General features: G+C 33.0%; 1 protein-coding gene and 2 long non-coding RNA genes across 13 annotated transcripts; 1 reads left to right on the forward strand and 2 right to left on the reverse strand.

Annotated features, from left to right (window-relative positions):
• Positions 1–559: 559 nt before the first annotated feature.
• On the forward strand, positions 560–24,632 carry LOC126920998 (solute carrier family 2, facilitated glucose transporter member 1-like). 11 transcript variants are annotated; one of them, XM_050732106.1, is made up of 9 exons: positions 560–955; positions 3,699–3,892; positions 12,203–12,233; positions 12,320–12,379; positions 12,468–12,491; positions 19,388–19,486; positions 20,054–20,618; positions 20,793–21,193; positions 21,281–24,632. In XM_050732106.1, the coding sequence occupies exons 1-9, from the start codon at positions 947–949 to the stop codon at positions 21,626–21,628; spliced, it is 1,731 nt and encodes a 576-aa protein (XP_050588063.1). In that variant the 5' UTR covers positions 560–946; the 3' UTR covers positions 21,629–24,632. The 11 variants fall into 11 exon arrangements, with proteins under 11 accessions (XP_050588063.1, XP_050588066.1, XP_050588064.1 ...); XM_050732107.1 differs by lacking the exon at positions 560–955 and adding an exon at positions 1,685–2,191; XM_050732113.1 differs by lacking the exons at positions 560–955; positions 3,699–3,892 and adding exons at positions 7,525–8,242; positions 8,574–8,918.
• Positions 2,027–3,699, reverse strand: LOC126921026 (uncharacterized). Its single transcript, XR_007712217.1, has 2 exons — positions 3,100–3,699; positions 2,027–3,005 (listed from the first exon to the last, which is right to left on the reverse strand). It is a non-coding gene; the product is annotated as an uncharacterized LOC126921026 (long non-coding RNA).
• LOC126921025 (uncharacterized) lies at positions 4,607–5,655 on the reverse strand. The gene is made up of 2 exons (XR_007712216.1): positions 5,464–5,655; positions 4,607–5,333 (listed from the first exon to the last, which is right to left on the reverse strand). It is a non-coding gene; the product is annotated as an uncharacterized LOC126921025 (long non-coding RNA).
• Positions 24,633–24,649: the final 17 nt, after the last annotated feature.

A 24,649-nucleotide genomic window follows, 5' to 3' on the forward strand; every position in this document is an offset into this window, starting at 1 on the left:
CGATGAGCAGGAAGGCGAGAAGGATGGCGCAAGACGAACAGACAACAAAATTTCTAAGGAAGTGAAAGACATGGGTCGAGAATAAGACATTGTTAATTTATGGGGCCGGTAATAAATATTCTAAAGATGCCCCTCCAGACGCTCAGATCCATTATTCATTCATACATGCGTGCGCAGTCTACTTCATCGCCCACCAAGGGATGAGCGGAATGTCCTTCTATCATTGGTTGCTCTAACAGATCATTATTCTGAGAGTTTCCGAACGCAAATCAAGTTACCAAGTTAGCATACATATATACTAGTATATACGTATGTATATGTACCGTTGTCTCATGTACAGGTTCTGAAACAGGTTCTGTGGCGGAGAATGTCACGATTATACGACGATCTGTGTTTTTCCTATCCGCCACCACCGGCGTTGCTGCAGAGTAATAAAAAAAAGGGGGGGGGATACAAGATAATAATTTTGTGTCCCCTAATGCGAAATTTAACCATAAATATGTGTTTATGCATAAATAACGTATACTTACTTATAAAGCGTTACAAAAATTATAAAATGTTCACTTGATTACTTGCATCACGTGTTACTTTGTTGAAATTATTTTAGCTACTCGACATCAGCGTCCTGTGTGTAGTGGACAATTCAAGAAACTTTCTGTCCTCAAATTTGAAACTACCCCCGCTACAGGAGTTTCCGGACTTGTGTATATGATCGTGGTCTTAAGCAAAGACTTTGAAAAGAAAGTGAATATAAGACGATTCTGCGTATAAGCGTTTGCTTCTTCATGATGAACCTTCTTAAGTAACCACTATGAATTCGTGATTTCTTAAGGGAAATAAGATCGACTCTACAAAGATGCATTACTTTATAAAAATTTAAGCATTGTCTTGAGAGCGAACTATGAATACGGCCCTATGAACACTCGGTAACTGAATAATTCACCAGATGACGCTGGTAAGTTTATGAGAAACAATATTGTAAGATTTAGTAAGTGTTCGTAAATCGTATTCTTGATTGTATTTTTAATAAAAAATATTGATTAAAAAATATCAGATACAAATACTGTAATTATCTTTTCAATATTCTAACAAGAAAAGAGTTTTATATTTCAATGATATTTCACTAGATTTCAAATTTTTTATGTTAGAAATAGTTGAAAGATATTTTAGTTATTACATATTCTTTAGTATACGATATCTTTTTCTAGTAATGCGTCATTAAAATTATGTATAGAAACGTGACTTTATAAATCGGTATCAGTTGAAGTAAACCACCTTTGATACACATAGCTAGTCTTAAAATCGAGTGTTCTTTTTTATGTAATCAATGTTATTAGAAAACACGATGAAAATTAATTGAAATTAAATAGCGACAATAATTTGTTGTACACAGTTGACATTGATTAATAGATATCTTTTATTTGATTGTGAGACAGATACATATGTAAGATACAATTGATGAAGAAATTTCTATGATGATGAATATAAAGGAAGTTGACTTATAAGAAAAAATGTAGGAATAATAAATATTAAACATATAAGTACCTTTTAAACGTAAATGTTTACATTGTTTTTTATCAATTTTTTTTTTAATTTCTATCAAATAAAGACGATTTTAACTGTGATTAATTCTAAGAATGCAAGGTGGAGTAAGAAAAAATATGAATATCTTCGGAAGATATTGGAATAGTTAGAAGTCTGATAGAATCTGTCGGTAGGATATGCTACCAGGTCAAGTGAAATCAATTGAAGCAAGAATTAATTGATGCAGAAATATAGGAGAATAGAAGAATCGAGGGGGAAGAAGAGGCGATGCATTAACGTAGTTGTGTTCGTTGTTAGAGGAAGCCGGAGGCTCGTCTAACGACGTACGCGTTAAAATTAAATCCAGCCTGAGGCCGACGGCTACGTCTTGCCGACGGCGACGACGACGGCGACGTCGCGACTTGATGCGTCCTCTAGCTCAGTCTCAAGAGCACACCCTGGGTGGACGGATGCTCTGATCTTCGATATTTTGTTCCCCGTATTTTCGTGCTTTTATCGTCGATTTCATCGGTAACACGTTCAACAGATCCTTTCACGATCAGCGCTATAAGAGGTGCAGGTTCACTCATTGAGAAACAACGGACTCTTGCCGAACTGTTCTCTTCATTCTATTCTTTCTATCGTTTCTACTTCGCTTGAGCACGAGGTAATTAATAATGTCATGTTTTTCTTATAACAGCTTTTAGACTCCCTGTTGACGTCAATGGACCATGTCCTGATTTTTCACGGTCGGCATATTGGCTCGAGCGAACTAATATATTTCATCTTATATAGAACGAATCATATATGGAAAAATCATTTTTTTTCCTTTCACGTGCGAAACCTTTAAACGTTGGTTCATTGGTCGAACGTATAAATGTTAAATATGCATAGCATATTCAAGAATTCTTGCCAATTCATGTCGAGTGATTTGCGAGAAACATGCTTATTTAAAACGTAATTAATAATCTATTATAAATATATATATTTTTAACACAAGGAACTAAGAGAGTAAAACTCACAACATCAAGTAAAAAAAGAAAGTATGTTAATTTTAATTCTAAATCAAATTATAAGTTATAATTTGCTCCTAAATTTTGTGTACTTATATGTCTTTGAAATCCTAAACAACGAACAGTGTGAATTATGTTGATGTTTTCGAAATATGTAATTAGTACAAAAGTTACATTAATTTCTAATGATTTTCTTGAATGATCGTAGAATGAAATTTTCAATAGAAGTGGGGAGTGTGTCATCGAGCCACTAGCCTTGATTCTTTGCCAAATAATTGATAGGGAAAGCGTACTGTTGTCACATTCTCGCGCTAATTTTACGTACATTATCTACGACGCATAATTGACAATTGTCATTATTCTAATGATATATCTATTTTTATCTTTAATAATTTATGCAGAAACTGCAATATTTCAGTCAATTACAAAGTTGTATATCGGCCTTCTCTTTTCGGCAATAATTACCATCTAAAAACGAAATTTGTACATTTCCAACGTGCTTGAAGAGTATAGTAAATACTCAATGTAAATTTATTATGTTAATTATCGACATGTCACTCACCTCACCGATTTCGATGATCTTTGTATATATTGTAAAATTGAACATTAAGAACAACGTTTTCCTATACGTAAAATCGCCGCTCGGTCTTAATTTCCAAGATATTCGGGAAAAAACTGTCGGTACCACACCGTGAATTCTGCCTATATTTGTAGGCGTCCGCGTGGGCTGTTAGCGTATGCGTCAGTATTGGTTGCCGGCTACCTTACGACGCGACCGTCGGATAAAATAGCGTCTAACCTAAACCTAACAAGAAGATATGCAAATAAACTACAAACAAAAGATAAGAATTAGGTTTAGACTAGGCGTCATTTTATCCGGCCGTCTTATAAAGGTCGGTAATCAATACTGACGCATACGCTGCCACGGACGGATAATTAAAGGCAAAAATCACAGTAGTGATATCGACAGCCTTTTTTCCGGATATCTCGGAAACTAAGACCAGGCGACCGATTATATGCAGAGGAAAAGGTTGTTTCAAACGTTGATTTCTACAAAATATTAAAAAATCATCGAACTCGGCGAGGTGGCTGAGATATTGATATTTACCAAAAGTGACAAATACGTTGGTTTATCGCTTTATGTATATTTTCTTCGGTAAGGAAAAATGGATCGAGATGATGAGGACTTTGGAGAAGGTTTTGTCGCAGAATCTCATCCACTTAGGCCAACGCATCTTTCTGTTCCTATTAATGGTCGACCAGATTCCAGAGCACCTAGTATCAGCAGCAGTGTTAGTGATATGGACGTTCCGATTTATGCTAGAGAAACCACTATACCTGTCTCAGCTGGAAAAGTGAGTAGATTGTTTTTATATATATTCAAATCATTTATCGAAATATCTTTAAATTGCTTATGTAACAAATTACTTTTAGACGTATTAGCATTTTCTTACATCTTTTCTTGATATTCTACTAATGTATTTTTATCGTATGTTGTACTAATTTACTTTTTATTACTAAAATTGCAATAAACCATTACTGATATTAAATACACACAACATGACACTAACTATTGATATTAAAAACACAAACATGAAATGTATAAAATAACAATATAAAAGTAATAGCTGATTCGATGTAAATCCCGAGTGAAATTTATATAGATACAAATGTTATCAGACAATGAAGCAATAATAAGTCGTTAACTAAGCTCTGCAAAAATTTTTACTGTAATATTTTCATCCAAATAATACTTGTCGTTTGAAGGAAACACGCGTATCGACCAAATTTCCCACTTGATGGAAATTTTTGACAATCTATAGATATAAATATAAGTAAGTTAATAAAATTAGTAAGTTGGTAAAATGTCATCCACCACCACAACTTACGAATGATCCGCGGAACTTTCATTAGTAAACGACCTAACGATTCATATATACATATAAACAAAAATGCTTTCTATGTGCATGTACACACGTAAGAAGGGAAGCACGAAAAGAAGATAATTTATTTGAAGAGAAACTAATTGTATTTACGTTTAAGGTTACCTATTGAATAACAACACCCTCTGAAATGAATATCGTTTAATATAAAATATACAATATCAAAGAGGAATATCCCCTGTGATAATATATAACAACAAACAATAAAAAATAATTAAATGGTTAAAATGACATTTAGATTACGATATTCAAGAACGATGTACAATACTTGCGATTTTAGAAATTCCATAAGGATGTCGATTATAGAGTAAAAATGAAATAATATTTTGAATCAATGTTGCTTTACGATAATTATAATCAATAGAACACATAAACGATTGACGGAATTCTTGACCTTACGCATCACAGATCATTGATCGATTCTCTAGAGTTTGCAGCAAATATCGTTAGTCTTTAGTAATGCTTTCTTGATCACAAACGATCTGTGGTTTCTTCGAATGACGTAAGATGAGCTCTAAACTACTGTACGTAGATACGCATTTGACCCTAGTTAATAGAATTCTAAGCATTCAATTAATATGCCCTTAGTACCTATCGGATAATTAAACGATACTTATCGCTCGTATTATATCAATATTCTATAATTATGGATTTTATAAAATCTTATTTTAGTGAATTCTTTTCTTTTTTTTTTTTTCTTTTTTTTTTTTTTTTTTTTTTTCTTAATAATCACGTAAATGCTACAAATCACATTTGTCAGCAATTGCAACATAAATATGATTCGTTTATCTCTTAAAATATATTTTTCTATCAAACAATTTTAAAAACTAGCAATAACGTGTGATGGAAGTATCTGGAACAAAATTTTCAATCAAAGTTGTATCAATGTCTTGTTCTTATATTATAATTTAGTTATTCAAAATAATTATTGTTTCAAGATGTTCGATTTTATGTTGTACAAAAGATTAGAATTTTATACTCACATCAACAGGTGAATTTTCCCTTTCATTCGGTTTTCCGTTCCGAGTTACCAGTCTAAGGACGATGTATTGACACAAACAGTGGTTAACATATCGCGGTTCTATCATAACAGTATCTAATGTTAATAACGTTGAACGTATCTAGTTTCCCTAAATTTATCTTAATTATCTTTTTCTATTTCAAAGCAGTATATGTTTTACAACAAATATTGTTTTCTTGAAAAATAGTTATAGATAACTTGTGTGTAGGAAATGATTTGAGAACGCTTGATAACCTAGCTCCTGATTGGTCGATTCGGTGGGTGTGTACAAGGCACGTCACCTGTCGTCTGTCTGTGGTGTTCTTTAATTCCTCGAGATATGTATACTATCTGACGCAATCGCATATGAATGTTACATAAACGCAACATACAATTTACGATGAGTAAAAATATATTAAATTTACATTAATGCTATACGAATTGCTAAATTAATAATGCTATGAGTAAATATGTGACATTATGGGGAATTTTATAGGGAATTATTCAGAATTTAGAAAGTCAGCGCGTTCTCGATTTCGACGATTTTGAAATATGTCGTAGAAATCAACATTTTGAACAACTTTCTCCCCGTACGTACAATCATCGGACTCTCTTTGTTTTCTAGATATTCGCAAAAATCTGTTGGTTCAAAACGTTCATTTCTTCAACATATATACTTAAAAATCACAGAAATCGAGAACTCATCGACATTTTAAAAATTACCGAATTATGTTCCTTTATTTATTATTAAATAAAAAATATAAGCAGTAATGTTCGTTTCATAAGAATCTCAATTTTTATGTTTATTATGAAACAATTTTTAAACGACATACAATTATTAAAAATTGTTATTTATTTATAACTTTTTCTTCATCGTTGTAATATACGATAACCATTCGATTAATGTATCAGTTATGAAATTCGCTTCATACATCGCGTTTCTTTCACATTACATATGTATTTGTCCTGTGCATTATGAGTCTATAATTATGACATATTTCATATACTCATGTATGTATGTATGTATGTATATGTGTATGTACGCAATTTCTCAAAAGCATTATTCATTTGAAACATGAATGTGCATTTCTCAGATTTTTTATCTTTTCGTGACAAAAATATATAAACATCCTCTAGTTCTCCTTATGATTGCACTATATATTTCTAAATTATAATTAAATTATCAATAATTGTTTTAGAACTTTGGATTCGATGAACGTACGTACCTATGTAACAGCTTGAAAGTGAATGGAACATAATTTGAAATGCTAATACATACTTGTTTTACGGCATCAACTTGCTAAAGGAAATGACTTCAAATTTCTTTTATATGAATTCCCCTTATAAATATAATATATTAATATCAGAATATTTTACAATAATTTAAGTTTTTAATATTTTTGTATTACATATGCATTTAAATTGTAAATTGCAAACAAAGAAATTGGATTATCATGAAACTTGGATTCATTTAAACTTATTCACGCTTGAATAAAGGTATCATTACTATTTACTATCGTCCTTAATATTGTTTGCTAAATTTGTATAATACAATAAATTAAATTGCGTTATGTATATATAATTTTGAAGCATAATGTTACGTTGTAATTATTCATCACAATAAATAGGTGATGCGATAACTATACGTACTCAAAGATTTTGTTTCAAATTTCTTACAAAAATGCAAAGTAATAAGAGGATTGTAAATATATGTGTAAAAATTCGAAGGTTATGTAGCAAAGCGCTGGAAGAAAACAGGAAGAGGGAGGGGAGGGGGAAAGAGAGAGAGAGAGAGAGAGAGAGAGAGAATGATTCTTGGGGGCTCGCCATCTACCGAGTAATGACGTCGCGTAGTGAGCGTGTAGCTTGCAGTTGCATCAAATGTGTAGTCGTCGTTTATCGCCCACGCGATGGTATCGTTCATTTTTACCTGAGATAAGATAACTAAGTACGTTTTATTACATATCCGCATACTCTCATTGCATCTCCTTTTTTTCATATCAATAATTTGATAAATGTTCTATGATTAAAAGTATAGTCATTTCTTACCTCTATACCATATCTGTATACTTCAGAAGAGGTTAGAATATGTTTACACATATACATTATATTTAACAAATTAGTTATACAAAGATAATAATGTCGCATTTTAGATAAATGTTTATTTTACTTAACATAAAATAATGAAATATTAAATTTATATAATTATCACGTACATGTGCATACACACACGTACGCATGCACGCACTTTGCTTTAAATTTCTTATTTAATCTATAGTCATTTATGATATTTGCAATCAGTAATCTCCATATGTGGCAACATAATAAGTTTTCTACTCTAAATTACGAGAATTATGATGTACTTCCCCTTAACCAAAGTTACATGTTTCAAAATATATCGATCTACCGGTAAACATTTGGCCCACATAGGCGTCCGTGGTGGCGCAGGCTCGACAAAAACAGCCAGAAATGGAAGTCAGTATATCTCATACCTTACGCGAATACGTATGTTACAAGCTGAAGAAAGCTATTTAACAGATTGTTGACCTAATGGTCGTTTAAAAATTCCGTTAGTTTTACTCGTATAAGAACATTATATGGTTGTGTATGAAAATATACATTGAAATTAATTGTGATAAGAACGATGTCTTTAAAAAATATATGTGTGATGATATATCCGAATGCTTAATCGAATACAAAGAGTAAAATCGGTGTAAATCTAAAAAGATGTTGCGTGATATTTATAACTAATAATATTCGAGGTCAATTGTTTTTCGCATTATGCAAGTTGTAAATCAATAAAGTTCATAATACGTACATAATGGCCTTTAATGTGAAATGTAGGAAGATATAAGGAATGAACAAGCGTTATGCAATAGTAAACGCGAATGCGAAAGTGAAATTTTACAATTTTTCTAAAGTGATATATTAATATTTCGAATAAATATTAAATTCTTTAGATAATTTACACATATAACCTTTAATTTCTCTGTGTTATATCAAGTAATATTATTTTAGAAAATTTATTAGAAAAAAGTCACTTGACTTAAATAACTAAACTATAGAGTTAAAATAAATTTAAAATATTTGTAGTCTATAATCAACAACAACAACAACAACAACAACAACAACAACAAAGGAAAGGAACAAAGGAAAGACAATAGAGTAAGAGAGTAAATTTATTTTGTTATCTGGATATAATTATTGTTTTCTCTGATCTGATTACTTAGACTAGAGATAATTTTCCAAGTGGATCAAAAATTAAGCAATGCTAGATTTGGAATTCCAATGAAAATTTTCGCGCGTGCGCACAAAAATACAGTGAACTTCTTGGTCGGGTATTCGTTTACCCAGGGAAGATAAGCATACGAGGATCGAACGTGAACTCGCTTGGAATAGTCAAACCCGCGTTCCCTTTGACTACGTCATCAACAGTAAGTAAGTACGCATACATACTGACATACGTGTTTCATTTGTGTTGCGCTTGCCACTCGCGCGGCAACAGCCGCTATTTCTCTTATGAGAATTCATTAAACGAATTCTACGTTTGCCTTTTGTAAATTCAATGCAAATCTAAAGTAGATAGAAGCGAACTGACAATCACAAGTTGCAAGTAGACATATATTATCGAGGGTAGGGTACAAATAGGAAATTTCTTTCTGACTCTTCTGAGATTGTAGGTATGTATATAATGCATTTTAGTAATGTAAATATATGTATATATCGTTCGTAAGGGATAATTCTTTATACTGATATCAATAATGATTCTAAAATTAAATTCAATTCGATGCAAAGAAATGTTTTGATTCTTACGATAAAATAATAATGATCAGCATTGATTACGTTATTTGTATTTATTAATTGCAACAGTTGTGAATGGTAAGAAGGTAAAGGTAATTTGATTAGAATTGTTTCTTCAGTTAGACTTTGACTTAAAATGTTTTGATATGTATGTAGATGTGAGAAAGGAACTAATTTAAACAAAGATTATGAGTTTCAAAGAAAGTTGCGCGATGTAACGATACCATGTTATATGATGTATGAAAAAATATAAAATCCATGTATACATGTAGATAGGATATGATAGTTAAAAAATGTTTGACACAGACTGTTTCGTTAAAAGCTCATCCACTCTATTTCTTCTTTTCACACGAAATTATCATGGGCTTGTTACATATTTTAATGGTATTACCAGTGGCGGCTCGTAGATTTTACACGTAGCGTGCTGCGTGCACGTGTGATTACACGTAAACTTTCATTACATGATAAATAGTCTTAAATAATTAAATCGGCTCGATGATTTTTCTTGACTGCGAACATGTCACTAACCTCTGACGTTGTATATAGAACAATGTTCTCTCCCCTTGGTTGTCCGAACGATAAGTCAAATGAGGAGTAGCTCTTCCCAGTGTTCTAATTTGAATTTTATCTTCAAAAGATCGCGTAAGTGCAAACAAGTCAAAGAATCCACGGAATTAATTTTCAAGGACTGATATACTCGCGTATTAAATTAAGATTCGAATTAGATCAACACAATGAAAAGGGAAACTTTTAAATATTCACAGTAACCAGAGAACATGTGACACTGACTGCGGCAACGAACGGAACATGTTGAACGAAGAAAAAGTGTGAGACTGTGAGGGAAGATATTAACGGCTATATTGATATCGATACAATGGACAGCGATAGAATTTTGTTTAGTCTAGAAGCGATTTTCAAACGTTATGTCCGCCTGACGAGTAGAACTAGAAGGCAATCCCTGACTGCTGCGAGCCTGCTGCGAGCCTGATACAGTCACTAACGCACGCGTCGTTTATGCAAGGAATCAACTCGCTGTGAAAACGAGTCACGAATAAATAATGGCATAAAACAAAAATTATAATATCAGCGTTTTTTGAAATATTTTTTAGCATGCTGCAACGCGATAACGCGTATTGAGTAGCCGTCCCTGGATATTACATATTTTGTTTATATTGATCGAAACGAAGATTGATTATTTACGTACACACAATTTATATAGAAGCAAGCTAGAGTCCCTTTCGATGACGCCATTACGACGTTGTCTTAGTGATATCTATTTTTTATCTATAATAATGATTATAATATTATAGTCATTAAAGTATCATTAGATGAAACGGGATGCTGTAATATAAAGCATGCTATATACACACACACACACACACGCACGCGCGCGCGCGCGTATATGTATATTATATATAAGCATAATAACAGCGATATATAACGAAAAGAATATTATTTGTTATGCTATATTACATTAATAGAAACATTCTTTGTTGCTGAATGAAAGTAAAATTGTCTTTCCTTTGAATCAATGAGATCGTATAGAATCGTATACATACAAAGTGGGGCAATAATTATACCCAACTTGAATATTTCCGTCATTCGTAGTAACATGAAAAAATGTTATATACAAAAGTTGCACGGTATAGAGAGAGAGGGGCATGCTGTGACACAGACATTTTTATGTAGATGAAGGCATAGAGGAGATTTCAAGGTTGTTCCCAGTTTTTTCAATGAAATGCTGTGCTCGTTTCATCGCAGTGCGACAGTCGGTATTGAGACGACTTCAGCAAACTATCGCTGGAGGTCATCCAAGGTCATCAAAGATGGTAGAACGATTATTTATGTATTTCTTTTGAGTTATGGATCAGCATGGATCCAAATATCTTATCGTCGCTAGATCTAGACTCGTATTTTTATGTAAATGAATAGTTCTAAAATATTGTTTATGTTCTATTAATACACGGCGTGTAGCTAAGAATGTAAACATCGTGGTAGTTTGTAAGATTAGCGTGAATGATTGTTAAATCAAATATATGACTATCGATCGGTACGATTATTATCAAAATGAAGTTTTCACTGAAAGAGCAATTAGATACGGCTGTCATTTATGGAGAAATGAATAAAATTCGATAGGTATTTTAAGCCTTGTATGCAAAAGACACGGCTACGAGATGTACAGCAATACGAGAATTGCAACTTTGCGTTCACATAAATGGTCACCAATTGAGATATTGTCTATAACGTAAGAAAGCTTATTTTGCTACCACATTTGACCTTGGATGACCTTCGCTGTGGGTTTGCTGAAGTTGTCTCATCAGCGGGTATCACAGCGCACAGCGATAAAGAGAGAAAAAAAAAACACGCAAGAAAGATGACCACGTACGATACAAATTCTGTAAGAAGTATAATGCTGTTGAACCTTTTTGGTTGTCGTATCGTTGACTGCACCATGTGCAATCATTCATAATCCTTACGATCACGATGTGAACTCGAGATGTCGATTAACAATCGTTTGCTACTTCTTCATAGTATATTTCATATTTCACCTCATAATACATCATATATACATACAGTGGATATATTTACAACCATTTGATTTTTAAATTATCTTGAAATTACTTCGCATAATCTCATGAAACGATTCGAAGTATCTTAAACGTTTTAATCTTACGTAAGACCAGATTTTACTCCAATGATTTTACTATCTACGTATATTCATTTTTCCTTCTCTTGTAAACACTATTTCGTAAATTATTCATTTTATCATTAATATTACGCTGAACGTTTTCGTATAATAACATATGACATATGTATGTATGTATGTATGTATGTATGTATGCATGTATGTATGTATGTATATGCACACATACATACGTATTATATATCTATATGTATAATTTACGATTCTTTTTTACAAGCCGCCTTATAATGGCAACGGAAAATGACAAGGTATTAATAACAAAGAAATTAATATAAAATTTGTAGACATTTGAATATTTTCGGTATGCGTACGTAATTAACGAATTTCGATTTAGTCAAGCAATGAAATCGAGAAACAGGTTACAACGCCATCGCCTTTAACACCAGCGCCAAAGGTAAAGAATTTTTTCCAAAATTTCAGTACAAATAGCGTTAAAACGAATCTTATCTTTTCTATTTCTTTGTTTATTCTTTCACACGCAGCCTACCACGGAGGATAAGCGGTGGGTGAGTATACGATAGAACGTGAACGATAATCTTCAATATGAGAAGTATCTTAATTCGTATTTTTACTCGTTAACTCTTTGTTTAGTCATTGAAATTATTTATTATTGTTTATTGGAGTAACCGTTTTATTTCGATTTCTTTCTTCGAGTTCTTCCTGTACGAATCTCGAATGTGTTACCTCGTGTACGAAGGTAAGCGCGTATATCGAAGCCATATTTTTCGTTGTCTGTTAACTCACGACGAGTAAAGTTGCGCGTACCGAGAGGAACCTAATCTTGTGTAAAGTTCAAATTTTGGCCATGTCGAATGTCACCGGCGATAATATAATCGTTCTCTATGCCCTGTCTATTAAATTATAAGTTTCGGATAGACAAGAATATCCACGGCTGGAGGTCACATTGTCGTTTCCTTGACTTTACCTTTTTATCTCATTTATTCTTATATTTCTCACATATTTTGAAACGTCGTTTGTAAATCCACCACATCTTTATATTCTATTGAATGCTTATTTCCAATTTTACTAAGCACGTACATACATACGGACAGGTTTTTGTAATAAGCGGTTGTGTTAAAAATGATCGGGCAATTGATTTGTATTGGCGTTTGAATTTCACTTTCTAGAAATGCGGTTAATTCTGTAACTTTTGATGATTCGTCGACGTCCCATGACAAGCAATTTTTTATTCGTTAAAAATATCCTGTTGTAAACAAATAGCTATATTCTTAGATTTGTTTCTCCACTTCGTTCTAGGTCTTTATCTTTGAAACGTCGTGTCGTTGTACACGTAGAACCGCCCAATTTCTCGGAACACGAGTTTACAGTTTACACAGTCTGCGTAATTTCCGTTTTGTCTAATGATAACGAAGCCGTCAAAGTTTATCGAACCGTAGTTTAATAATATCTTTGAAATATTCCGCTTAGAACGATGTTTATTTATTTTCGTGAAACTTTCTAAACGTTTAAACAAAACCAATGATTAGAAGAGAAAAACCGGGTAAAAGAGTGCGCAATCAAGGGAAATAAATAGTTGAAAATGTTTGTCTATGCGGCCAACTTTTTCTTCTTGCTTCGAACGCAAATAAATTTGATCACCGTGGTACGCAGAAGTATCGACCAAGATGAATTCCAAAGAATAGAGGTAATACGTCGTTAAAGTGTTCTCCGGATTACGTTGATTACGACAACCACTCTGACTTTAATATTCTTAACTATAAAATTGGTGCAGGCAACGCGAGCGCTACATTAAAAGGCTACATCCGGTTTTGCATTGAGACGGTACGAGCTTGTAACAACAAAATAATAGATCCAGCTAGAGTAAAATTTTGTTCAAATTCGCTGTCTGTCTGTCTGTCTGTCTGTCTGTCTGTCTGTCTCTCTCTCTCTCTCTCTCTCTCTCTCTCTCTCCCCCCCCCCCCCCCCTCTCTCTCTCTCTCATAGTGTCTATTTAAATTTTCTCAAACAACCATTTTAGTATGATAGTAATGTTTATCTTTCTAATATCTTAGCAATAACACAAAATTCTCTTTTTCATCGAATTTTTCATTATGTTACTGTCGCGCTAAGAAAAACTTTATAAAACGAACCTTACATCACGATATAAGATATTGCTATTATACTCAACCGCGTAAACATATTGATTTGATACGTGGCGGATGAAATATAAGCTCGTTCGATAGAACTTTGGTTTAAGACCGATGAAATCGAGAAGGACAAACGTAAGAAATCCAAATGCGTTACTATAATGTTTAAAACTGCTCGGCTATACAACTGCGCTATAATTACGTGTTAATCCGGAGCGTACATTTTTGTCTAATTTATATCGTGTAGACGAATTAAATTTTTAATCAGGAAGTGGTTAGCGATCGTGTATCGTTGTACAGAACGATCTCTGGCAGTTATTACTTGAAATTACTCATCTTCGATAGAACGCCGATAAACTATTGATATTGAAACGAAGTCGAGCGTTTTTATCCAAATTTTACCTCTATTCGATAAAAAAAATTTGCTGACAAAAATTGATCGTACCGTAAATGAAACAACGTCACGAATACCGAACTATCCATACCTATTATGGGATTCGATGATAAACAGGAACGTAAATTTCCTATGTTAGTAAGCGATATTCGTAAAAGTAAGTGGTTGAGTTGTGATTATGAAGGAAAGAAAGGAATAAGAGCAAAATCGTCGTAAACAAGTATGGACGATTGTTAACGTGAATTTCTTTTCCTGTGAATTTCATCGGGTGAAATGCTGGATCGGTGAGAGAGGTAAGTAGGTAACTTGGTGTCGTCCAATTGGTCGTTCGAGGGGCCCAAGCTCGAGGGAGAAGCAAAGAGGAGAGGGAGATACGACTGGTTTCGAAAATCGGCTTTCGACCCGTTAGCACGAATCTGGTCTCAGTAGCTTTCATACGCGACCGTGACACGGAACGATTCGGTCGTTGTCTCTTCACTGTTGCCGCATCTGTGTGTGATTCGCATTTTATATACGCGTTAGTGACAGCAAAACCTTCCTCCGATAAAGTATAACGTGTAATATTTAGTAATAACGGTTACGAAATTTTATCGATTTACCATGAGCTACACGCTACAGGTAAAATACTATATTTGATACAAGTATAATGTTAATTAACACAACAATGCTAAATTAACAACTAGACGTTATTATACATCGCGTTACCGCATTTTTCTTTCTCGCACGATCTCTGCTCAAATACCTCGTATTAACGCATTATTAGTTATCGTGTCAATTTCGCAGCAGACGAAATATTCTTTGAAATCAATCTGTCGTGTTTGCTCCGAGTATCGTGGAATGGTATGCAAATGTTGTTAGCGGTAAAATATTAGTATTCAATTTGTTGAACGTCCGAGGTACCATAGATTTTCAAAACGTCGAAAAGTTTACACTTTGTGCCATTAGAAGTAAGACTATAATAATTCGCTTAATTGCATTCAAGGTACAGAATTTTATTGCTTCTTATTTTCAGTTACAAAGAAATACGATTCAGGTTTACTTCGTCCATCGTCTGATTTTAATACAGAACTAATAGAACATTCAAAGATTTTGGCTCGTTTATCTCTTCGAAAGTGTTGTTAACCACGTTTATTTCTTTCTTTTTTTTAAGCTGATTATATTTATAGAAGCATAAGATTATTTGACTACCGCTCTACGTTAAGTTTAAAGAAATAGAAGGAGGGAGGGAGAAACGTTTATTTAAATCAAGTTTGGTCGAAAGTTGCATTATCGAGATTGCTTTTAAATAACGATTAACGAATAATCGTTGAACGAGTTAATATTCTTTTTCTTTTTTTTTTTTTTTTTTTTTTTACACGGCGCGTGCCAGTTAGTACAGGCGAAATAAAAGAATGGAAACATTCGTTCGTTCAATTATTAAAAAGATCGAGTTGTCCTTTCGTTGGATAATACGCATATTGCCTGGAAAATTGTTTGTAAGTAAAATTCCTATATCTCGAAAGTAAAAAGAAATTAATCGGAAACTGTATGTTAGGAGTTACATCCATATATATATATATATATATATATATAAAGTTAAAATATACGCCGGTGACATTATGGGAATTGTGATGTCTTGTTCAAGTTTGTGAACAATGTATATCACGAGTAAATACTACCGAAGCATCTGTACAGTCCGTAAATAATGATTCGCGTTAGTTCAAAAGTTTGGCAAGGAGATAGCGGGGGAAAAAGCTGAACGTTTACTCGACTCGTAGTTATATTAATCTAACCAATGTGTATGATTATTTCTATATATGAAAACCTTGAACAGTAATAATTACCTACTACGATAATGTTTCGAGATGAATGAGACTAATGTTTGTGTTAGGAAATGGAAAGTAAAATTGTTAGATGCTCTTAGAATACTTACAAATATTATTACAACTTTTTCTTAGCACTTTGTCCTAGCATTTCATTTTATTCAACGAAACATTTGTTATTTATGCATTTATAGCATGTAAATTATTGAATTAAATCGGAATTACATTTACTATTCTTTACAACTTACATCATACAACGAATGACGCAAATCGGTAACCGATGCAAAATCGCAATTTCTTAAATACCATACACCTGGTCATCGAATACGTAAATAAAAAGGAAAAAAGAAATATGTAAATAAGATTAACACGTTTATATGAAGAATTTTGAAGATGCGAATATTTTTTGATAATAATATGTACCTGTGGTTTTATAATAAGTTCCAACAAGTTCTAAACTTTATTTTATAAAGAGATATAAGATCTAGTTTAAAATTGATCGAAATGAAGAAAAGATTCGTTCACTGAACGAGCTGGTTAAGAATCAAAGTATCCGGGGTGGTGTCCAAAATTATTTCTGTTTAAGAATAGTAACGTGAAAACAACGTTATTCTTTTTTTTATCTTTGGTCGAGAAGATTTGTCTCATATATGCATAAATATACGCAATAAGCGAGAAATAATATAATATAATATAATATAATATAATATAATATAATATAATATAATATAATATAATATAATATAATATAATATAATTCTTTAAGATAGAATACAATTTTATTCATGACTATTCCAGATCACTGGGTAATAATATTATACATATAGTTGATTAGTTATATCATCGTGTATATAGATCCTACACATGTGTGTGTGTATATATATATATATATATATATATATATATTTCGTTCGCAGTTGAATTAATAAAGTAGTCGTTTGGAAATTTCGTGAAAGATTTTACCGTACGATCGAGGACGTCGAACTAATTGACAGCTTGAAAGTTTTAATAAATTGTTTGCGCTCGTGTCATGTGGTGGCTATAATTAGGATGCTCGAACTTGTGCGTGCCACGAGACCGATGTAAAAGAGGCTTGGCGTCGTCAGCCAATCGGCACTGCTCGTGATTGACACACCTCTGTTTCGACCAATCGCCAACAAAGGTTCGAAGAACAGGAAATTTTCGCTTCTTCATGAGTTCGTTCGCGTTCGTTACAGAATTACTACCATGACATCATACTCATAATGAAATGGAATTTCGTTACTGTTACTACGTATTTGTCATCGTCATTGAAAATAACAATAGTTTCTTAAATATATGGAACGTACTTGCTTTAAAACTACGCTGGCGTATCGCCTACACGAACAAACATATATAATTACAAATAAAGGCACTGTTACACTACCGTGTGAAATATGCTTACGAAACAATTTCATTCGCATCGCTGTTGATGGTGTCGTTTTCTTGAAACGGAGTCTCAGTGAATTCGATCGAATCAAATAAAAGATAAGTCAGCTTCGCATCGTGATCAAATATTTAACGAATCGAGGTGAGAGCAGCCAAGCTCGAAAGAAATTTTTGATAACTCGAAATAAAATAAACTCGTACATTAGGGACAAATATAAAATACAGTTTTCTCGGTCTGCTGCCTCTTACGCCTACAACGGTGCTTTTGTTATTTTATCGAAGCTTTGCTTCTCGGATTGGTCGCCTCAAAATCTTAGCTATATTCCGAATACATAGTAGTTGGTTCGGTAATCGGTTAAAGATGGAGTAAAAGAAAACGATGAAAATGAACCGTGCCATGGAATATGCTCCCGTATATATATATATATATATAGTAGAGACAAGGCTTGTCTGTAACGCAGTTCTTAATATGCATATTCATGAGAAATAGTAAATCGCGCGAGATACATATGTATTTTTATCAGCGACTTGACAGATATTCTCCCATTTGTGTCAATTAAATATTTCCTTTCAACTTACCCTTTCTTCCAAACAGTTGCTTTGCACGTTAGTACATATATTGTACATATAAGGTAATCTCTGTGTTTAACAGAAAAATAATGGGCGAAAATAACAGTGAAAGTGAAGTTAAGGGCAAACGCTATTTTAACAATAACATATGTAGATGATGTACATATAATACAGCCAAGTACGATGATAATAATAACAATGACAATAATAATAATAATAATAATAATAATAATAATAATAATAATAATAATAATAATAATAATAATAATAATATGTATATGTGTTGCCTGCTGCCAACACCTTCGGAGTATAATGAATTGTACGAATTAATTTGGAATTAAATTGGAGATTATATTCGTGCTTCGTTTGATTTGAGAGACACTGGCTGGTAGAGTTCTCTCGGACACGTGTGCGTATCGTGTATAATAGTGTGTTTAACGTGGTTGTGCGCCATGGATAGGAGAGCGGTATAAAAATGCGTGGCAGGGGTACCGACCTACAGAGTAGTTTTTGACACGTGCTTGGAAACACCGGAAACCTATATAAGTATACATACATCCACATTTATAGATATTTTGCATAAAACGATAGGATTGCGGTGGTTTAATCTGGTTATCAGTACGGTTCTGTTTAATTCGTCAGTTGAATCGATCAGAACTTCTCGATGACTCTGAAAGCAGTTGGATTCGCTTACATTGGGAAAGCGGTAAGATCGCAAATAGGTCTTCGGTTTGGTAGATGTTTGGTGGTAAACCACAATCAGTATTTTTCATGACCTTTTTCATGGCCTCTACAGACAAACGTTAGTCGCTATAAACATTGCCTATATACCTAACATTCTTAATGTTTAAGCTTCTATTTAGCAAACTCAGATTTGTTTCGTCTAATGATTTTAGATCCAATTAGAAAACAACTAGATAAAACATAATAAATACTTGATATCGCGGTCTTTGTTAATATCTGTTAATTCTTTTCGATAAAGACATATCAAGACGTATTCTTTTTACGATCCGGTGTAACTACTTTTTAGTAGTAAGTTTCTTTTCTAGTAACGTTAAACATATTCACTATACTATAGATGTCCGTCTATCTCATAGATTTGATTTGCGATCGGATCTAATGAATAATTGTCCTTATTGCAGGGTCTAAATGGACGACTAGCATTTGCTATTGCGGCTGCTGCACTTGGATCATCGTTTCAACATGGGTACAACACTGGTGTCGTTAATGCACCTCAGCAGGTATTTCATAAGACACATTGTCAGCATTTTTCTTGTACACACCGTCGATATGTGCCTACTTTACGATCATGTTCATTCGCACAATTATTAAGCAAAATTGTTATTTATTTAGGATAATCGGTTGTTGTTAAATCAGCCAATAGTCGATGCTTGCGTTCCAATAATAATTTGTCGTTTCTGTTTAATAAAGTCCCTGGATTTATCTTAAATACTTTCAACGTTTTTTATTCTTAATGTTACCGCTTTATATATACGTACAAACATCGTACGAGTTGTTAGAATCAATAATGAGGCTTTTTATGTTACACGCATAAAATACCTTTTCCCCAGTTGTCGTAGGTTTTTGTATGTATCTACATGTAATTTTTACGCGTTTAATTCATTTTTGCAAGCGCCGCTATTGCTCAACGTCGAATAGATGAAACAGTTGATGTTGCGATTGTTTGATATTATAATTGCAAATTAAATTTTCGAATGTGAAATGTAAGCGAGTAAGTGGATAAAGTATAACGTAGAAATGAAAGTGAATGATAAAGATATGTGATGGTATCCGATGATGTGTTACAGCTCATCGAAAACTGGATCAGTGACTTGAAGATGAATCGTACTGGGCAAGTAACGAAACAATCGGAAGTAACGATGATATGGGCAATAGCGGTGTCGATATTCTGCGTAGGCGGAATGATCGGTGGCTCTCTGGTGGGTTCGATAGCCGATCGTTTTGGTAGAAAGGGTGGTTTATTACTGAACAATATCCTGGTCCTGCTCACAGTAATCTTCGAGGGCTGTGCCAAAGCAGCGAAAAGTTATGAAATGATAATTATCGGAAGATTTCTGATCGGTATCAATGCAGGACTAAACGCCGGTTTGGCGCCCATGTATCTATCCGAAATATCACCTATTCATCTACGAGGAGCCGTTGGGACAGTTTATCAACTAGTTATTACTATGTCTATTCTGGTATCGCAAATTCTTGGCTTAGAGCAAATTTTGGGCACTGACGATCAATGGCCGCTTCTTTTATGCCTGACAATTGTCCCTGCGATTTTCCAAGTGGTTACGCTTCCATTGTGTCCCGAAAGTCCGAAATATCTGTTGCTCAGTAAAGGAAAAGACATGGAAGCTCAGAGAGGTACGTTTCCGCGGTCTTTCAATGTTAATTACTTTTCTAATGTCGTGTATCGTCCGCAAAGTACGGCAAAGCTGTGTCGCTTGTTTCGCGTACATTGTTTTCATTGAACAGAATTCTATAGCATTATTGGAGCGAGACGTTTATCGATAACGAAACGATTGTTTGTTGTTGCAGCTTTGGCCTGGTTGCGTGGCACGATCGAAGTTCACGATGAGATGGAGGAAATGAGGACGGAATACGAATCAGTGAAACTTGTACCAAAGGTTACGTTGAAAGAATTATTTGTAAATCCATCTCTTAGAATTCCATTGATGATCGCAATCATGGTTATGTTCGCTCAACAATTGTCCGGAATAAATGCCGTCATGTTCTTCTCGACCAAGATCTTCACGATGGCGCAGTTGGACAAGACTGCGGCACAAAATGCAACGATGGCCGTCGGAGCGATGAACGTTGTTATGACTTTTGTTTCTTTGATACTTGTTGAAAAAGCTGGAAGAAAAACGTTGCTATTAGCCGGATTCAGCGGAATGTTTATCGATACCGCGTTACTCGCGATTTGTCTTGCTTTCGCAGTAAGTATATTACCGTGAATAAATTTAATATCGCGGTATTGCTTTAAAGGAAAAACCAACGGATGCATCTATTTTTATGGTTTTCAGGATACATCTCGTGCAGCAGCTTACTCCTCTATTGTACTGGTAATGACGTTCGTAATCCTATTTGCAACTGGACCAGGTAGCATCCCTTGGTTCTTGGTATCCGAGTTGTTTAATCAATCCGCGAGGCCTGCGGCGACGTCCGTTGCTATCGCGGTCAATTGGACGGCCAACTTCATCGTCAGTATCGGATTCCTACCGCTACAAGAGGCATTAGGTGCCTACGTGTTCATTATTTTTGCCGCACTACAAGCATTCTTCGTTTTCTTCATTTACAAAAAAGTACCCGAGACAAAGAACAAAACGATGGAGGAGATTAGTAGCATGTTTCGACAAATATCGTACCAGTAAGAACTTTCATATTGTCATTGCGCTTAAGAAATTAATTAGAAACCTATTCTTAAAGAAAGGTTTTCACAGAAGAATGAATCGAACGTAGATGCGAATTTCTTTCTTTAAAGAGTCCGTGACTTGACTACAACGAGTGCATCTATTTTTAACATGCTATTCACGTTTTCATACGAATCGAAGGCGTAACATTTTTTAGCGAATCATTACCATGGAAAATTGTATTTTTACTTTGTGACGAATTCGAAGAATATTAAAAAGCTGTACTTGCTTTTGAATGTGTATTCTAAACGCTGTCAAGTCGCGCATATTTTTTAAGCAGTTTGACTTTCAATTAAACTTAAACTTAGTTCCTATTAATACCGGCACAATAAACTTATAGCGACATACGAAAGCAGTATCAAATTACACATAGTAAAACACAATGTTAAAAGCTACCGAATTGTACATCTTAACAAATTTGTTCGTTTCTTTTTATATCTTTATTACACGCAAACCTCGAATGAAATTAATAATACATACTACAATGATCAAGATACTACAGTTTTAAAGAATTAAACGAAGCTCAACCTCAGAGAGACGAATATTTTATTTCTAATATATATTTTCATATCGAAGATCAAAAACATGGAGAAATTAGCGATTTAAGAGACGCATAAATGGAAAACATATATATTTTAACTCGCAGTTCCTTAAGGATAATCGAGAGAATTAGACGACAATTTTCGCTTTTGCACATACTGTTCGCACTAGATGTTGTTCTATCTTCGAAAAGAGCGAAGAAACGATATTATTTAATTATACTGATACTAAATATTATTACTCTAGTCATAAAAATATAATATTTTTGCATTGGAATTACATTTGGAAAATCTTGTTAAAATCAGTATACATTCTGCATGGTTGAAATTTTCTTTCTTTATTTTTTTTTTTTTTTTTTTTTTTTCTTTTTTAAATAGAGATTTATACGATATAAACATTTCAATGTTTCTAAAATCCCCGATAGAAATTTGTTTTACATGAAACGTTTCCAAAGTATTTATAAATGTTAGTAATACGTGTGTATATCTGAAATCAGGCAAATATAGCGTAAAATTGTTGGAACTCGTGAGATTCATTCTCGATAAAAATTTTGCTATTGTAAAACGTACGTTTTAAAATTTTTTACAGTTTTCTTGGTTGCATGTATACAATTATACAGACTTTTATAAATTCTATCACATTATGCCGCAAGAAATAGAAATTTTATCCAAATGAGAAAAATGAAGAGTACCGTTGTACACTTGTACATAGAGATATACGTAGGATATTACCGTATAGCGTACAGGAGAGAATCGTATTTATATATGCATGTAACTAGTGAATGTTTAAATCTGTATACCGTTGTTGTTATATTTATTAGGTAATTAATTAATGTAATATAAACGATAGCCAAAAATCATGTTAAAATATCGTAACGTATAGTTTAGAAAAGTTAGTTTCGCTGTAAATCATGAACCGACAGTAAAATGTTTTGTTTGTCGCGTACATTCTTAGATCCAAATAATACTCACGCATAGTTGTACCATTGATGCTAAACTTATCAGAAAGCCCATGTATTCACGGTGTGCCGGTGTATCTTTCCACCTTAACAAACAGATTCATTAACCAATGGTGGTTCTTCATTTTTTAAATGCTGAAACACGCAGAAATTGTGTAGGTGAAACTAAAAACATTGCAATACATATATAACTCTAAATTATACTGTACCAGACCTACATGCATATATCTAAATCTAATGCATTAATTAATTAGATAAGATAATACTTTCGAAAAATAATTCAACGTACAAAGGTATTTTATATTTACATAATTTAAATTATATTTACGATGTTGTTATACAACATTGTTGTACTACGTAAGTTTCAGTCTATATCTTATACGATATTAAATTACAATTCAGTAATCGAGGTAGCGAAATAATAATTGAAATAATTGTAAAATGGACTAAGACTTATTGGGTATCAATTCAGTTATTAAATCAGTTCCTAATCACGAAGCACACCAATATCTTAAGCTACAATTAATTGAAAATAGACAGAATAATAATGCATACAGGCAGTGGATAATTATTTTTCTTTACTAAATTTACCAGCAAACTATTTTGTTTAACTTACGATGATCGATCTAACTATTTGTCTGTCAGAGGCTTAAGTTGTATAATAAGAGACCTATTTTATTATTTATAATATAGAAAATTAAGGATTCTGTTATAATATCTGTAAATCCTTAAGAAGTTTGATAAATATTCATAAACGTCAGATAAGCAATAAAAAGAACAAATAAACACAAATGTAAAGGTTTAAACGCTCGAAACGCGTTATTTTTCCTTTATCTGACGTATATGAATTATGGTTTTAATATAATTAAAAATAAATTTACAACAGGCAATAAATTATTTATGTATAACGTTAAAAATCAAAACTTCTATATTCAAACTTTTACACATACATATGTTTAGTGTTATAAAAGCACTGAATTATGTGGACAATGAGTACAACCCAACATGCAAATATTTGTATAATTAAATCTCGAATTTTTTTTATTCATCAACTATATCATGTAAGTTCTTTGTGGTACAATTATATAGCATTTAGTGTTAGATTCTCTTTTTATACCTGAGACATGTATTCATTATTTTGATTCTTACTTCCCCCTTTCTTCTTTTTCTTCCTTTTTTTTTTTTTTTTTTTTTTTTTCTTTCCTTATTATGGGATTGATACAACATACATATCCATAAGATGTAACGGAACAATTCGTAAATTTCGCGCGACATTGTTACTATTATTTAGGCATATATTAGAAATCCATTATCCACAATATCATGACGATTATTTAAATCATCCTTGCATCATATCAACTTCAGATTTTATCATGAAACATCGTAACGACATGTATCACATTATAAACTGTAACTTCCGATCCCAATATACAAATCACCATAATAAAAACTATGTAATATTACTGAGTTACTGGAATGAAAAT

Source organism: Bombus affinis, chromosome 10, assembly GCF_024516045.1.
Source record: "Bombus affinis isolate iyBomAffi1 chromosome 10, iyBomAffi1.2, whole genome shotgun sequence".
Classification (NCBI taxonomy): Eukaryota; Metazoa; Arthropoda; class Insecta; order Hymenoptera; family Apidae; genus Bombus; species Bombus affinis.